Source organism: Corvus moneduloides, chromosome 3, assembly GCF_009650955.1.
Source record: "Corvus moneduloides isolate bCorMon1 chromosome 3, bCorMon1.pri, whole genome shotgun sequence".
Taxonomy (NCBI): domain Eukaryota; kingdom Metazoa; phylum Chordata; class Aves; order Passeriformes; family Corvidae; genus Corvus; species Corvus moneduloides.
Window position 1 is genome coordinate 7,569,073 of NC_045478.1, and position 17,598 is coordinate 7,586,670.

General features: G+C 44.8%; 1 protein-coding gene across 3 annotated transcripts in view; it reads right to left on the minus strand.

Annotated features, from left to right (window-relative positions):
* KLHL29 (kelch like family member 29) overlaps window positions 1-17,598 on the minus strand; it is a 392,991-nt gene that overhangs the window by 31,857 nt on the left and 343,536 nt on the right. For all 3 annotated transcript variants that reach the window (XM_032104042.1, XM_032104043.1, XM_032104041.1), the window contains 3 exons: window positions 17,301-17,560; window positions 4,547-4,745; window positions 1,695-1,877 (listed from right to left, as the gene is read on the minus strand). In XM_032104042.1, the coding sequence (XP_031959933.1) occupies window positions 1,695-1,877; window positions 4,547-4,745; window positions 17,301-17,560 (642 nt within the window). The remainder of the gene's footprint in view (window positions 1-1,694; window positions 1,878-4,546; window positions 4,746-17,300; window positions 17,561-17,598) is intronic.

Consider the following 17,598-nt stretch of genomic DNA (forward strand, 5'->3'; position numbering starts at 1 on the left):
AAAGCCAACATCTGACAAAAGCCTCCCCAGAAGACTTTTGCTCCAGCTGCTCTCAAGCATGGGCAAACAAGCATGGGGGAAAAAACCATCAAGAAATAATTTCCAATCAATTCTTAGGGTCTCTATGCAGTATTAATGGAATTTAACACCACAGGAAGCAATTTACTGCAGAAAATGCAGTGAGAGAGCTCGGCAAGGGAAAGGCAACAGCTGTAACCCCTTACTGGTACAGATGCCAGGTGCATCTGTGCTCCCAACTACATCCTTGGATCACACACATCCGCACCTCCCTGCCCAGCCTCCTCTTTTAATCATCCAGCCTCCACACAACTGCCATCAGAGCATCCTTGCATTGTCTGGTGGGAATTGCTTTTCCCCCTCCAGCCAAGCAAAAGTACCAACAGACTGCAAAAATCCAGATACTGCGATGCTCAGGGCATGGTGTCGACAGATACTTTGGGAGTTAAAGCCTTTTAAGGAGTGTGGTCTCAGTTTCATCAAATCTAAGAAGATTATAGGGCTAGTGACTACTGTCAAAAGAGAGGTTTCAACAAGTACGAAACATGAATGCTCCTGTAAGCAAATACTTTAAGTGTAGGTCACATATTCAGCAGTTCAGCCTGTCTGTCTCAAATTCCATAACCTACCATTTAGATTCAACTACAGCCAGTATTTTGAATTGTGTTTCTATGGCAGTGAAACCTCTTTGCATGCTTGATGGTTGTCAGACCTATTTTCTTCACGTTGCAACTGCAAAATATTGTTGTTGACTGCTCTGAGAGAACGTTAACACTGCAGAGACGTGGAGAATGATAAAAGCAGGGAAATCCCTTTCTCCCAACATCCCTCCTGCTTCTTTTTTTCTTTTTTTTCTCCCCAGGAGCAGCTAGGTAAAACTCTGGCAGGTCCTGCTTTGTCTGGGCTGTCTGTATTGTAACTTTTTTCCCAGACCAGTAAATCTGGGGGGTGAATGGATTGAGAACAGCCCTGTAGAGGAGGAATGGGGAATACTGGTGGACAAAAAATAGGAAATGATCCAGCAGTGTGCACTTACAGCCCAGAAAGTCAACTGTATCCTGGGCTGCATCAAAAGCAGCGTGAGCAGCAGGTCAAGGGAGGTGATTGTCCTCCTCTACTCTGCTCTCATGAGATCCCACCTTGAGTACAGTGTTCAGCTCTGGGGTCCCCAGCACAAGGACATGGACCTGTTGAATTGAGTCCAGGGATAGGGTATGAAAATGATCAGAGGGCTGGAGCATTTCTCCTATGCAGACAGGCTGAGAGATTTGGGGCTGTTCAGCCTGGAGAAGAGAAAGGCCTGGGAAGACCTTATCATGACCTTTCAACAGTTAAAGGGGGCTTATAAAAAAGATGGAAAGGGGCTTTTTATCAAGGACTGTAGTGACAGGATCAGACGTAAGAGTTTTAAACTGAAACAAGGTAGATTTAGATTGGACATAAGAAAGAAATTTCTTACATTGAGGGTGGTGAGACACTGGCACAGGTTGCCCAGAGAATCTGTGGATTCCCCCTCTCTGGAAGTGTCCAAGGCAAGGTTGGACGGGGCTTAGAGCAACCTGGGATAGTGGAAGGTGTCCCTGCCCATGGCAGGGGGTTTGGTTTAGGTGACCTCTAAAGGTCCTTTCCAACCCAAACCCTTCTATGGTTCTGTTTCTACGGAATCTGCTGCTTACCTGAGAGATAGATGTTGTCTCCAGCGCTGACCACGCTGAAAAACTCTCGATCATAGAAGGGCAGGCTGGCCAATGGGTACCACTTGTTGTTTTGAGGATTTAAGCAAGTGACTGCTGTTAAAGCACGTTGGTTCATGCCAATCATCTGGCGACCCCCAACTAAAACTATTACCTCGGCTACTCCTAGGATTCAAGCAAGAAAAATAGTATTGTAAAAAAGTGGCATCTCTCAACCAGGCAGGAACCCATCCAAAAATACTCATCAGTCAGCGAAATTTTAATGTATCATATATAAATCTGTTTTACAGTCTGCAATCAAACCATGAAGGGTGAGAAAAAACAGGAATGTGTGTGTAGGGGGAGCAGTGGGTGAGGAATGACACTATGAACACTCTTGGGAGAACTAGGGAGGGAGAATGCCATCTGGGCAAAACTTGGGGGCACAGAAATAAAAAGGCAGTTCCATGTAAAGATGTCCATTCATTTCAACAGTCTTTGAGTGAGACTTGCAGGTAGCAGATTTCTCTTCCATTGAAGAAAATGGGCATTTTGTCAAGGATTGTGATATCTTTGGAGCTTGGAGCCTATCCAGGAAAAGCATGTTTGGACTGTAATCTAAAGAAAGTCTTCTCACATTAAAAGCTAATGGAGTCTGGAGAAAGTGAAGCTAGGGTTACGGATCTTCACCCCATTACTCTTTCTGCATGCACTCTATTAAAATTTTTTTTTTTTTTTCTTTTCCCAGAGAAAGCAGATTTTGTAGACCTAGATAACATGTGCTCAAGTCATGGATCATGGTCTTCCTATACCAGGTGCTAGAAAACGTGACAGAGATGGCCCCTGCCTTAATAGTTATTAACTGAGCTTTATCTGTGCTTGAACAGCTCCCCCAAGCCCATAACATGCAAGGTGTCCAGCAAGCCAAACTCTCTGTTCATGCAGCAAAATTTTTGCAGTCCACATCTCTGAGATCTTATTCCCACTTCACAGCTGAGTCATATCTGACCTCTGTGTTACTCCAGACTCCTCTCCAGACTCATTCCCACAGACATGGGTCACAGCGTAACCCTGGGATGTTTCCTGGCTCCATCCAGGAGTCAAGTGCTGGGGATGGTTTGGACTTGGCATTTAGCTGAAGTGTTAAAAACCCTTCTGCAGCAATTGGAAGCCCCTGTGCAATGTGTTGCCAGGAGAAGTAGGCTCAGAAGCAGGACCAGGAGCCCACAGGCTGGAAGGAATCACCATTTCAGGAGCTGTCTCCTGGCTGGAGCCATTGCTGTGATGTGTCACAGTTCCCAGCCCAGAGACAGCCCAGAGACAAGTGTGCACAGGTGCGGGGCAGGAGCGAGACTGCCAGCAAGAGGGATTAGGAGCAGCAGCAGAGAGAAATGCGTCTGCAGAGTAATGGATTACCGTCATTCCTCATTAGCATTTTCAAAAAATAAATTTGTGTCATTCAAGCAAGGTTACTCTCTTAAAAGTTATTAAGATAAAGTGCTCTACGGTTTTAAATAAATATTTCTCAGTAAGAAGAGATCATTATTTTTGCGCCGTAGCAGAAAATCTAATCACCTGTGCAAGACATAACTTGATTATAATCAATGACCTCGAGAGGGCATGTGACACACAGCAGTGAGTCCACAAAGGGTGTTTAGAGATCCTTTGTGCCTCCATGAATGCTGTTGATATGCAAAATAACATGATTCTATATAATTAGACTCTGACCTAAAAAACTATAATCACCCTCCTTTACCCTGAGAGAATCACTCTTCCCTCATCAACAAGCTTCTGGAAATGGATCACATTACGTCTACAATTTTATATACATAAAATAAGCACTTTTCAAAAATCCCTTCAAACATCACGCCAGTAGTCATCTTCAATGAAAGACTTTTTAGGGTAGATTGTTATTGAAAGTCCTCTACACTTCGTCCTTCTGAAAGGTGCCTTGATGAGGCAGTCTCCTGAAGCTGCAAATGCCGTGGTTTGATATGCCATCTCCGTGCCACATTAGCATCAGTGGCAGTGACAGAAAGTTTTGTCTGGCTTTCTGTTGTACTTATGGGAGGCAGAAGTACAGGCAGCATGTTAAAACAATTCACCTGCTTCATCAGACTCCTTCTTGGATGCAGTTTTCCTACATGGCATTTGCACTCTCTGTTCAGCGGATATTTAGGATATTTCTCACATCACCACAATATGGGCTTGGCTGGCAAGGTGGGCACTTGGGGTTTTTCCACGCATTTTTTCAAAAAGGAAAAATGGGTGTGAAACTTCTTAAAAAGACTCAGTTCTTCACAGCTGCTGGGTTTTTAAAAGGGAATATGTTATGTGTGATCCATTTGTTCTGGAGGCATTAAACGGCCTGAGCTGGTACTCATCAGTATAAAAATACTACATTTACACCAGCCTCACCATATAAAAATATTATATTTACAAAGGGCTGTGGAAGTGAAGGTGTTTGATGAATATTAGACAGATCCTCCCAACAAGAGGCTCAGTGGCAAACAATTAATTATTCACCTATTTCTGCAGCTAGAGAAACTGAGGCAAAGAGGGTGAGGGACTAACTTTCAGGACAACAGAGGAATGTTCCAGTCTGACAAAGATAACCATTCCTAAAATTTAGGCTCTTTTAAAATCCCATTTCAGGAGAATGTATCAGAACATCCATGTCCACCCATGGGGAGAGGGTCCTAAATGCTTAAGGAAAGTAACAATAGAAAATTGAAATATCACCAGGTTCTGGGAAGGAGCCAAGAGAAGGAGCCAAGGTCTGTGCCCTATCCCAGGGCACGTCCAGGGAATGTGGAACCAGGGGGCTGGTGTTGCTGAAGGACTTTTTGCTTTACCTGCAGAGAGCCTGGGCCGGGTCCTCGGTGTCTGCATCTCCTGGCGGGCGTGGGGCAGCATGTGATAACGTTTGGCTTCGTTCACCAGATCCCGGCAAGCCTCCGAAGACTTTATCAACTCCTCATTGTCAACAACATTCAGCAGATAGCTGGGATGGATGAAGGGGAGCCTCACCACTGCCAGCAGCTCCGCAGCATACTGTGAGGGGGGAGAAATAGTAACACATGCAGCCTTCAAGTCAGAGTTCAGCCACTTGGCATCTCCATCTCCTTCCCTGTAAACCATCCTCTGTCATCCAGCCTGGAAAGACACTTGTCATGGATGCTGCATACAAGCCCTGCCTAGTGAATGGGTAGGACAGAGACAATGCAACTCTCAGAGCTCCCTAGCCCAGGCTGGGTTTGGTCCCAGAGACTGAAAATAATCTTTAAAAGGTGGCAAATCCTGTTACACAGCACTGTATGGAGGAATTTTTTGGAAATAAAAGCTCATTCTGAAGTCCGGTTGAATGTAACACCTTGTGCAGTGGCGATATGGAGTAAGCATTTGAGTTATCTGAATAAACTTTGAAATGTGAGTGTGGTTGTTGTACTGTAATAAAACCCCCAAACAAGTCTTTTCTGGCATTATAAATGTGAAACAAAAGTAAGTAAATAGGGTAGATTTCAACAGCTGTGGTAAAGCCTGAATGATGTCAACCAATTGCTAAATATCTTTCATTTAGCAGAGTTTATTTGTTGGTGAAGAAATCATGTAGCTCTAGCTTTTAGGGAAGTCTGACTCCAGAGGGAGCTATAGAAATACTGACTAAGTTGCATCTTCTAAAACAAATACATTAAACCTCAGAGAGTAAAGGACACCTGAGCAAATGAAGCTGTCTGTCACCAAACACGGCTTAAAGGAGAACAAAACCCCAAGATAGAAAACTGCAATCGAAAAAGCAGGAGTCCATCCCCAGATTATTCTTTTTATATGTAGTTGGGGATATCACAACAGTGCACGAGAATACAGTGAAAAGCAGAGCAATGGGAAAACACAGAACTCCATAGGCAAGGCACACAAACAGGATGCAAACAGGGTGAGCAGCAAGAAAAGATAATCATCTGTTGCAATAAATATTCATACAGCGGCAGCATCCAAAGATCCCAACTGGGATTGAGGCCAGGATGCAAATAAATATTCCTGAGGTCCGTGCTGGTCCCAAGAAACACTGGGCGCCAGCAGCATCTGCTGGCCTGCAGATGCCTCTGGTCTTCCAGAAGCCACTTGGCTCTTATTTTCTTTTTCAGCAGTGTGCTGTCCCTGCAGTGCGTGAGAGCCAAGTCACAGCAGGAACAGGAGCAGGGATGGAAATGGAGCAGGGGCATAGTGAGATGGGAGTGCAGGATATGGCCTGAACTGGGTAATGGGCTGGCCAAGCAGGTGGAGGATGCAGCACCTGTGAGCACTTCCAGGGCTTCCCCCTTCCCCACCCAAACCAAAGAAGCAGGCTTAATTTAGAAGGAAAACAGAGGATGTTTCCTCCAAATTCACACTGCTCCCCTACTGGAGAGCCACATCAGCCTGCTGTGAGCTCTGTCAAAGCAAAAATGCAACAACCTGTAGGGAGCTGAGTCCCACATATGCCTGCAAATCTGTAGCCCCAAGGAGCTGAAGGGTCTCAGGCTGACTCCCAGTCCCCTGCTTATCAGCCCTCCTCAACACTGGAGCTGGCAATTCTAGGTACAGCCTGAAGAACTGAAGCCTGGCCACCCTGCAATTGTTTGGGGATAAAAAAGTTGTTTGGTGATGGAAAAGGGATGCAAAAAGTGACAGTGCTTCTCTTCTGGGAAAAAACACCCCTGTGAGCAGTAAGTTCCTGACTCCTCACTATTACCACTAGTGTGGCACAGGGCCAAGTAGGGCTTCAGATCACTTCATCAACCTCAAAACATAAAAAAAGATACGCCTCCCTTGCTGAAATCCATTTCTGAGGTGCCTTCTAGGAGGCACAACGGCTGCTCCTTCCCTGGAGCCACAAACGTCAGGCACTTGGCTGCAGATATCTTAATGTCATTACCTTATAAGAGAGGAAGCAGTGGACATATGGCAGTGGGTGGCAAAGCTCTGACTTCAGGAAGTGCTTTTTTTAAGAAGGTTGGAGGCGTTTAACCTTACAAGGGAGCCAAGACAAAACGTGGCATCGGGACAGGGGAATAACGCGGAGAGAGGGTACGCTGGGGATGAGCGAGACAATCCCACAGGGCAGGTTAATTCCCACTACAGGCTGCTCAGGAAGCAGTACGAGTCTCTGAAGGGCAGTTTAAATAAAGTTGGAAAATATATGGAGTGTACAGAGGAGCCAGCACCTTCCCTTGGTGCGGTAGGACAAGCCAGAGCTGCCCCTGACACTCCCGAGGCTGGTTTGCACTGGAAGCAGCCACCACACAAAGCAGTGCCAAACACCAGCACAAACAGGTGTGCCACTACATGGGGACATGGGGTTCCACAGGCCCTACCATGTCCCAAAGCTACCTGTGAATTAGCATTGGGAGAACGGCTCCTTTCTGTCAGGAATGGGACAATTCCCATGGGCCCAGTAGAGTTACCGCCTCCATTTCCCACCTTTCCCTGAATAAATGGGGCAGCACTGCTCCCTGAGCACAGTGAGCTCTCCCTCTCGCTCACCCACCTTGCTTTAATTAGATAAGTGAGAAAATGTGATTCTCTTTCTCTCCTGGATTACCCCCCTCCTTTCTCTCCTCTTTTGTCTGAGCTCGTGGCTTATTTTGAAGGGGAATAATAATTAGAACATGTTGCTCCCTTTCATCAGCTTGAAAGTTGATGTCACATATCAAAACTGATGTCACTTTTCACTCTTATTCTTCCCTTCGCTCAAACAGCTACAGAAAGCTGGCTCTGTGTGTGTGTGTGTGTGTGTGTGCACGACCATACACAGTCACGACTCGGGCTTGGTGCTGAGAGCATTAAGGGTACATAGAATTGCAGTGTTTTTCATCAAGGGATTTGAGGAGTATGAACCATGGCAGCATCTCCACAAGACAAGAGAAGCTTTTATAAAGCAACCTCTTTTCTCACCAGCTCTTTTAAGCACTATAGTCAAGGGTGAATTTCATTTAGCCTCACTGATTTAAGAATATTCAAGTGATTTAGGCAATCAGCAGCCTTTTTCTTTTGGATTCTCCCTTATGAAGACTTCCCAGCTCTGTTAGCTATGATTGTACTAAATATCCTGTTACTATTATCCTTTTCATTTAAGACTGCAATAAGCACCACAAAGCATTTCAACCTCCTTACCATCTGTTATTTGCTCTCCATTCTCTCTTGTCTTTCCGTTGTGCCTTACACAGCTATGAAACATCTCCGTCACCTACTGATGTTACCAGTTATCACTAAAGCAGCAGAATACATGCACAGGGCACACTGCCAAACTCATCCACCTCGGGTGCCTGGAGCTGTGCTTTGTGCCTGTAACCCTGGGGACGTTTTCTTCTCCCTGCTTGGCTGCAGGCGCTGGCTGGACAAGTAGAAATATTTCTCAGGTCTTTGTTGGGAATCACTTATGACTACTCTACAGCCTGCATCACATGCCAGAGTGAAGGAGAGAATATTAATACCCCTTCTGGGCTTAAAATTAGGAATTACCAACTCATAAACATGGGAGACCACGTCTCAGCTCCTTGAGAATGGACACCATTATGCAAAAATCAAAATATTTATTGTTTAAAATGCTAGGAAGTTTCTGAACACCATCAGGACTGTTTTTTCAGGTGATGCGAACCGCAGCACAGCTCCTGTTGGATGAAGGGAGCTGCTCAGGTTTTGCACCAGCAGAAGACCTCATCCATAAACTCCTTGCTGTGTGTGGTGATGCTGCCAGATACCCTGTGCATGGCCATGGTGACTCTGCAGGAGCCAGGGCACTGCTGCCACATGAGCAAAGTCTTTTTGGACAGTCACTGGGGACTGTAGAGCAGAGATTTTTGAGAGATGCTATCTGCCCTGCTTCAAGGCACATATTTCAGTGATTTTTCACTGATTTCAGTGGCTGAACAGAAAGTAGGATCTTCCACCAGCCTGCAATCACAAGTGTGTTTCATATAAAACAGGGAGTGAAAAATCTTAAGAGATCTTATCTTTCTCTAATTACCTAAACATTTCTGGGGAGAGATTCAGCTCTAGATTCAGACACCTAAATGGGTTCATACAAGCCAAATATTTACTTGTCAGCCAGACATGTGTAAACTCATGTTATAATTAAGAGAGATTTAGTCAACACACTTAACAGTGCCCAGAGCAAGGTAGCTGAGAGGATGCATTGAGCACCAGGGGAAGCAGAGAATATCAATGTCCCCTTCTGGGCCACAGCTGTGAGCCATCAGCTCCTGGGAAATGGAGTGTGTTCCCCAGACCATGCCTCAGACCATGGCACACTAAGAAGTCTACAACCACATGTCAATCCAAATTGGAGGGTGATTAATTCTACCCTCTGGCGGGAATTTTTGTGTCCACTTGTCCTCGGTGCTGTGCTCAGAAGGTTGTGATCATGCTGTGAGGAAGCCTAAGTGTTACCATTGGGTCAGTGTTGACTCAGAGGAATATGTGATCAACATGACCAACTGTACCTTGAAGTTGACCCTCTCAGGCCTTTCCCTAATAATCTGTTCACACACAAGTTACTCTCATCTCATTAGGCAGGCCAGTGCTTTAGCAAATGAGACTACAAAAGCCTCTAATGCTTTTTTTATTCCTGACTGGTAGTTTGAGTGAGAACATTTACTTTGCTAAACTTTTTTATGACATTTCTTCTCCTACTGATTACATCAGTATTATGAATGCTTGCTCGCAAGTGGGCTTTGTTCTGGCATCTTCACAGTCTAAGTTACAAATCCCACTTCACTATCACATTAAAAATAATCTTTTTATTCTCAAATCTCTAATCCAGTAAAATCCTCACAAGTATTCTCCAAAAGGACTCCGATAGTACTCCTGCAAGGACTTGGGCCACGACAATATACAGTTAGGTTTTAAAGGAAGTATGTCTACTGCTACAGAGTCATATTTCCTGCTCCTTAAATGCTCCACTGGAAAGCTCTCAAGATTTTTAACATTTTTGAAGTAATGCCCAAAGAGGTCAAAATAATGTTTCCCTTATGCCTTATAATTCATCTGTCTCTCTAGTTTACTGTTCTCCCTACAAAGGGCCCTTTGTACTTTCTGCCTAAAGAAACAGGCTTCAGCTAGAAATATAAATATAGAAGGTAGATTACCCACATTACGATAGGGTTTTGCTCCAATAAACTGCTGTTTCAGCCCTTTATGCACAATTACAATAGTTTTCAAAACATTATGAAGTAGGAATATATTTAATTCATCTGAGAGCCTTGAAGGAGATTTATGTTGTCTCATAGGAACCCTGGGTTCAGACTTGCCTCATGGCGTGCACTGTCCCAGTGTGACAGCAAGGACCTCCTTGGATGGAGGAAGCCATCGGGGCAGATCTGAAGCAGAACCAGTTCCCCACTGCATTAGACTCCTTTAAATGAGAACAGGACATGCTAATTAACAAACACCTGGCTGTGGCCAGGTAACAAACTGCCCAGTGACCTGTGCTGATGGTGATGACTGGAGATGTGGCGTGCTGGCCATGCATACTGGCATGCTGGAGAGGAGACATGAGCGGTCCCTCCTGATCACCATCTCCAGCCCAAACCAGGCTTACCCCACAGATTATCCAACCTGATATTCAAATTATTGCCGGCTCTCAGTCTCCAAATGCAGGCCCAACAGGGAACTGGCTGGTTTGGGGAACACTGATTTGCCATTCTCAGAAATAAGCTTTTTTTTTGGCTAGATTTTCCCAGTGCTGCCCTGCTACTTGGTAATGAGGAGACTTGCTTTGATATATCTAACCCCTGGGTATTACAAAGACACACTGTGTTTCCAGTAAACTCCTGCACATTCCTACACCCAAGGTCATATCCAAGCCCAACTAAGCTTTCTGCTGCACTTGGAGTACTTACTAATCACCCACATTGACTTCTTGGAATTGTAATGCTGCCTTCAGATTAAACCCAAAGGCTTGGTAGCATGTCAGCCGACAGCCTCCTAATATCATGAGATAAACATGTGGCAGAAAATCTGGTTTGCAGGCACTGTGTTCAGCTGGTAGCTCAGTGGCAGGATGCCACATGCATAAATCTCATGCCCAGCAAGAAGGAAAGAGCAGCCCCTCTGTCTTCCTGCAATCAGGTTTCAACGTGACATCTTTATGGCAGCACAGCTGACTAAACACTGTAATGTCACCAGTGAGCGGCTGTCCTGTTCTCCGAGCTGTTTGCAAAGCAGCTCTTGGGTCGGTATTTCCAGCAGGAATATGAAGAAAGGCTTTTAAATGCACAGGATGATAAATCATTGATCCATCATACCTGCCTGATACTAAGGATTAAAAAAAGCCCCACTCCTACCATGCATTCTCTGGCTTGCTGACTAACTGCTATGAAATAATCCCTCAAAATTCCCCCACAGGGTACCAGCGGTAAGTGGTGTTTCTTTTGCTTATGGGCACTCACCTATTCAAACATAGCAAACAGATGCACCCCAAAAGCACACTGCCAACAACAAAACAGCTGCAGCTTCTCAGGTGCTTCACAGAACCACTCATACCTCCGCCCCTACAACACACAGGCACGTGAATCCATGTGCCATAACTCTCCAAAAGGCTTCTTGACTATAATATAAAATAATTTTGTTTCTGGAGTTTGGTCCTGAATTCTGGGGCCACATGCAGCACAAGGCAAGGGAGCACTTGTGAGGAGCTGCTTGTGGATGTGGGTCTTTGTAAGGCCGTTGCTTCAGCAACAGCGAAGAAAGATTTTGTAAAAAACTGAAAAATGTGTTGGAAAAGCCACAAATGAAGAGACTGAGCAGACTGAGAGACAAGGGAGCTCCTCAAACCAATTAAAACTTCAGAGAAATAATTCTGTAGATTTTCTGTCAAGGGTATCCCTTTAAAAAAACGTAAAAGTTTAGTAGAGAGGGATTTTCAGGAACTGCTAATGCCACCTGCATCCTCTTTTTTATTTAATGCAGTTTCTTCCTAAGGCCATGTTCCTGCACTGATTCCATTCCTGCTGCTGCCTTTTCTTCTCCCTCTGTAAGCCCGTATGGGAGCTGAGTGTCTGCAAAAGCTTCATTCAAATTGGAGCTCTTTGAGCAGCCCATCCCCGGGAAATCACAGGGGTTACCGCTCATCCCTTGCGTTTTTCACTTTCAGAGAAATTGAAGCTTCTTGTACTTTCATTATGGCATCTTTCTGCATTTGTCTGCTCTTCCCACAAATGGATTTCCAAGCACCAGGGTAGTGTGGGCTTTTCAAAGAAGCCTAATTGAACTGTTATAGAGTGGTATAGAGCCTAATTCACTTAGGCTCCCTTGGAAGCATCCTTTTTCATATTTATTCCAACACTCTTTTCTGAAACTTAATGCCCTTGAGTATATTGATTGATCAATTAATTTCTTGTTATGATGAACTAAGTAATTTGTACATGCTGGTATTGGGTATCAGCTTCTATCATTACCTCCTTGTCATCACAGAGCAGAGTTGGAATTGTCATTGTTACCTGTCAGATTCTCCATTTTCCTGAAGCAAACTGCTCTTCTGCATGGAGGCTCTTTAAAATGTGCCTGAGAAATAAGGGATCTTCCATCTGCTCTCTCACAGTCACCAACCCTTTCTCCTCTGTAGCATCTTGCCTTTGAACTGCCACTCTCTGTCACTGCCAAAATATAGCTCATGGGCATTTGTAGCTTTTTTGACATAAATCCTCTTCTCCTTCTCTCCATCACTTTCCTTACCCTCACTGACAGATACAGGGCTTACAGGTGGGCTTTGTGCTTGCTTAGTGTTAGACTAATTTGCTGATTGTTAGACTAATTTGCCAAGTCTCAAATTCATCCCAGTGGTCCTTACTGTTGTTATTCCCATGCATCCTTCCAGGCAACTCCCCTCCTTGGGGCTTCAAACACTTGTAGACATTTATCCCTCTTTAGCTGTCATTAGGCCAAGTCATGCATATTCACATCTTTTAATCTTTTTTTTCTCACATCAGTTCCTTCAGTCTTTTAATCATTTGTGTTGCTCTTCTCTAAATTACCTCAAATTTGTCTACGCATCTCTGGTTCTCAGACACCATGAAGATGCTGTTTAGATAAATCTGCCTCTGAGGACACAAGTTCATAAAAAGCTTGTTAATGTCTTTATGGTGGAGACATTTTGTATTGCTGCTGGACACCATGATTTTAAAGGTTTGGAAAAAGGGCACTTTTTTTTTTTTTTTTTTTTTTTTTTTTTTTTTTTTTTTTTTTTTTTTTTTTTTTTTTTTTTTTTTTTCCTGCAGTATCTGCCCCTCTTCTGGCACTTCTCTTGGCAACTTGTTGAAATGTTTGCTCTCTCCTCATGTCTTGTCCCTCCTCAGGGTGAGAGGGAATCTTCATACAACAGGGACTCTTGTTTTCCCAGGTTTTCTGTCATTAATAAACATGGTAGTAGGTTTTTTTTATATCAGAGAAAACAGATATAGTTTTGGACTTGGAAGAGAAAGTGGGAATGTTTCCAATGAGCTTTGGTATGTCTATGCTTTGGGCAGGTAGCAAATTGCTACACATCCAGCAACTTGCCATCCTTCCCATCCCATGTGGACACTGGCATGACTGCAGCTCTGAGCAGCTTTAGTAGCTGTCAGTATCTGTGGACAGTACGGCTCGTTATCCACTGGATCTTCCCAACAGCCCTCATGGGAGGCATCACTTCCCTCCAGCTTATAGTGTAAGAAATGGGGGCAAAAAGGTGAAACAACCTGCCCAAGGCCATGTAGAGAGCTGGGGGATGTGCTCAGGTGAAGACTGCATGGGGCCTGGCAGAAATCTTTCCTTGTTTGGGCAGCTGAGACTGCTGGTTTCAGACAGCAAAGCCTCCATTATACAATATATTTTTTGCATGAGTTTGCTGGAGTTGTAATGAGCTTATCAAGGGGATAACTGTTAGGATAAACCCTACAATCTCGTCCATCAGTCATGAAGAGAAATAAATAGGAAAAAAAGAGTAGATTCAGCCTTCCCAGATGTGTCAGTCAGATGAAGGCTCTGCACTCAGTGACAGCAATCAGAAGGACTCCTACAACCGGTGCTCTGTGTCCAGGGGCACGCGAAATTACCTGCTAGTCCTGACCTCACCTCACAGGCTGCTTCTTCTGGTCAGACCAGTTTTAAACTGCACTACCAGCAGCACTAAATCAGCTTCATAAACGTTACCCTATGAGCTGAGCACTGCTCCAATGCACTAGGGGGATACAATTATTTACCAAATCCTGGTTTAACATGTCACTCTCCGAACTGCCTCTTTGTCTTATGCAGATGATCAGCAACCCTTAAAGCACTGCTGTTCTCTCTTTGTAACAAGGCTCAGGTGCTGTCTTTTGTAATGCCACAGAGCACTTTTATGAGCACTGTTCATATGAGCACAATGTGCACAATTAAACATCAGCCAGAGTGCAGCTTTTCAACTTGCCTTCCAAGAAAATCCTGCTTCCTTCCCTGTCACTGCCCTCCAGCCTGGTGGGGAAAGAATTAACAAAAGCAGAAACAGACACCCGAAGAAAAGCTTTTAGAAAGGCAGAGAAGAGCAGGTAGACAGCAAACAACGCCCTTCCAGGGGAACAGGAGGATCTGTTGAAAATCTCCTTCCCAGAGGCTTTCAGCAGGGGATCGGGCAGGAGGGGAGGCAGTGATGGGTAAGTTGCTGTAAGAGCACGGCATGAGGCTGCAGTAGGGGAACACAAGGGGTGAGATTTACTGTCCTCAGGCACTGCAGAGTGACACAAAGCCATTACAGCACAAGGAGTTCTGGAGAGCTGCAGCTGCCCTGGGGGCAGAGGGTGCTGATTCAGAGAGAAACTCCTCTTTGGGGATGTCTCTGCTGAGAGAGCCCCTGCCAGGCTTTGCCAGCGAAGACGGACATGAAGGTGAGATGAAGAGCACAGACCTTTCCCTGTTTGTGCCAGACCTCCACCTTTGGGAGAATCACCAATGCAGGACTTGGAAGAAGCTGCCAAAGAGGCATTTTAGTCACCTGCCATTGGAGCTATTGAAAATAAAAACATGACAGTAGAGCCTGAACTGTCAAGGTAAAAGGAGATGGGGAGACCATGAACAAAGTGGGGGCTCTGGAAATCCATGCCCTGAAGGATTTAACTGCCAGCACTGCCTCTGGGAGAGAGAAATAAAACCAGACCGGGTCACCTGAGGAGTGCAGTAGAGCTGGAGTGATGGGACTGCTGCAATTCACGGCATCCATCAACTCTCCCAAGAGACCCCAACAGTCCCGGTGTCCTCCACCCCAAAGAGTCTAAAGGCAGCTCACAGAACCTATCTCCAAACTCTGAATAAAATAAAAATATCCATGCACAGCTCCTGCAGGAAGGTTCATCCTGTGTTCAGTGTTGCCACAGCTGCCCAGTTCTCCAAAGCTCTGAGCAGCCTATGCATCTCACAGGAGCTTGGGCAGCTCTTGGCATGGTGGGCCGTGCTGCACACCATACACAAATTCTTACTCATCATCATCTTCATTAGAAATAAGATTATTTAGGTCTATCTTCCTTCCTATCCACCATGGAAGCTACTTGTTCCCAGGCTCTGAAAATGCAGACTCATTATGGTAAAGATGGTACTTTTCATTGCAAGTGTGAGCTTCTACTTTTAAAAAATAAGTACCTATTTAACTGAGAGCTTTATAATAGATCAAGCAGTGCACAGAGTACTAAGAAAAGTGAGAGCCACTATTTAAATAAACTAGCTTAGTGGTAGAATTGGGCAGGAAAATAGTTTCTTCTTGCTATCTTTAATAGTAACTTATTCAAAACCCTTATCTCTGGATAAACACAAATTAAAAATTAAAAGCTCCTGTAAAGTAATGCATGAAACCAAAGCACCACAGAGAAATCTGGAGAAGCAAATAAAACTGCCATCATAAACTACAAAAGCACTGCAGAACCAGGACAGAGGGGAAGGAAACTTGGGAATAAAAAAACCCAGAAAAGCACCTCAACTGCAACATGGAAGGAAGGGAGGTGGGGATGGTGGTGGTGGCAGCAAGAAAGACCACCACTTAAAAAAAAAAAATTCCCAGCATTGCCTCAGCAGCATGCAGAAGGAAATATTTAAAATCACAGTTTTGAGACCGTCTGGTGAGTGACACCTTCTGCTGGCACCAGGCAAGCAGGCTCCTGGCACAGGGTTCCCGAACTCCAGCCCCTGGGAATAGTCCCCGAGGTGGTGCTAAGTTCAGAGTGGCACAGAGACATCAAATTTCAAGCACTCAGGGAAAGACTCAGTGAAACTGTGTTTTTCAAGGCCAGTGAGAGCCAAAAAGGGGTGCACTTCAGTAAATCCATGATACTGTGTGAATGTTTTAGGCAATAATAACACTGGGCAATGCCAGGTGGCACTGCTGGCACATGGAGGAGGTGGTCAGAACGTGGGGTGGTCCCCAGGCTTGTCCTGCTGAGCCACATCTCCTGGGCACACAGGGCAGGAGCAAGGCCTTGGGGGCTGCAGGGTCTGGCAGGGACCAGGGGCTCAACTGGTGGAGCAGCACAGGCAGCAAGGCTTGGCCTGGCATGCAGTACCCCACTCTCTTTAATGCCCTTATCCAGCAGCCTGGGGAGAGCAGGAATTCCTATTTCTCCTACTTTGGAGGCAAGGTGTGGATGTGCAGCTGCTCTGGATCATATCCAATGATGCATTTAACACCCCACTGCATGTTTAGGTGCTTGAATTTACATTTCAGTCAAGAAGGTACAGACTGTCATGATGTGGGATGGCATCAGCAATGTTGCCAAGTGTCTCCCTGAGATCCAGTCTGGTCCATAAGCAACTGTCCACCTTAAAACAGCCCAAACTGTGACTGGTGGTCAACAGAAACAACTGGCCTCCAAAGAAGGGGACAGAGGAAAACAACTTTCTCCTTATGGGGTCTGTGCAGAGAACTGGCCTCCAAATGGAGAGGTTTGGGGTTCAGACCACAGAGTTGACTCAAGGCAAGTAGCAGGTTTTTAGGTATCACCAGGGATGACTTCTGGTCCCAATGACAATCAGCAGCCTCCAAACAGTCATTGCTTCCAGCTTATCTGGAGACAGTGCCAGGCAAAGTTACAGACTCAGTTTCTTTAGGCAAGAGCAGACTGCATAGCTCATACGGTTGAGGAAAGGCTAACTTGAATAAATATATAAAACCCAAGGCATTATCTAAGCAGCCAATAAAGATACAGAATCTTTATTTTATGAACTGGAGTTATATCATTCAGTATGTGGCATCAAAAGAAATACACATTTTCTGACAAATTTTTTATTTCCTGCTGTTACTAAAATGCATCCCCTTAAAGCAGCATCTCACACAACTGTAATTCTTCCCAATTTATCTCTGACGGAGCCTGCAGTCAACAACTGGAGACCCCAGCTTTGTACTGTGCATGTCACAAATGAGATTTTCATTCTAAATGATCAGATACAGGGATCAGATTTTGAAATTACATACATTTTGTGCATAGCCTGCATTCCTTTTGTCTTTTTTTTATCTGAACTGCCCATCGCATCTCCCACACACCCGTATGTTTAAAATTGCATGGAGATGGTTTCTATTCTAAAAGAGGCATTCATGGAAAGGGAGCAGAGTGAGGCTGCTGAGATTATTTTTACCTGAGCTCTGATTGCGGCGTCCTTCTTAATCCACTTTATCACTGTTTCATACACTAGCTCCTCTGCTTTGGTGTTCAGGCTGTCATTGGACATGTAGGAAATGAAGTCATCTTTTGAGATATTAAGGATCTCTTCTTGGTTTGCCACCTCTGGGAAAATTTGCAGGGCATAAGCTTTGGCCATGTTGTATAGTTCAGTGCACTGCATGGCTTCAGCCATGGCTAATATTCCTAAGCAGTTGCTAGCAGTCAGCTGTTTTTCTAAAAAGGGAAAAAACCAAACAAAAAAAGGCAATTGA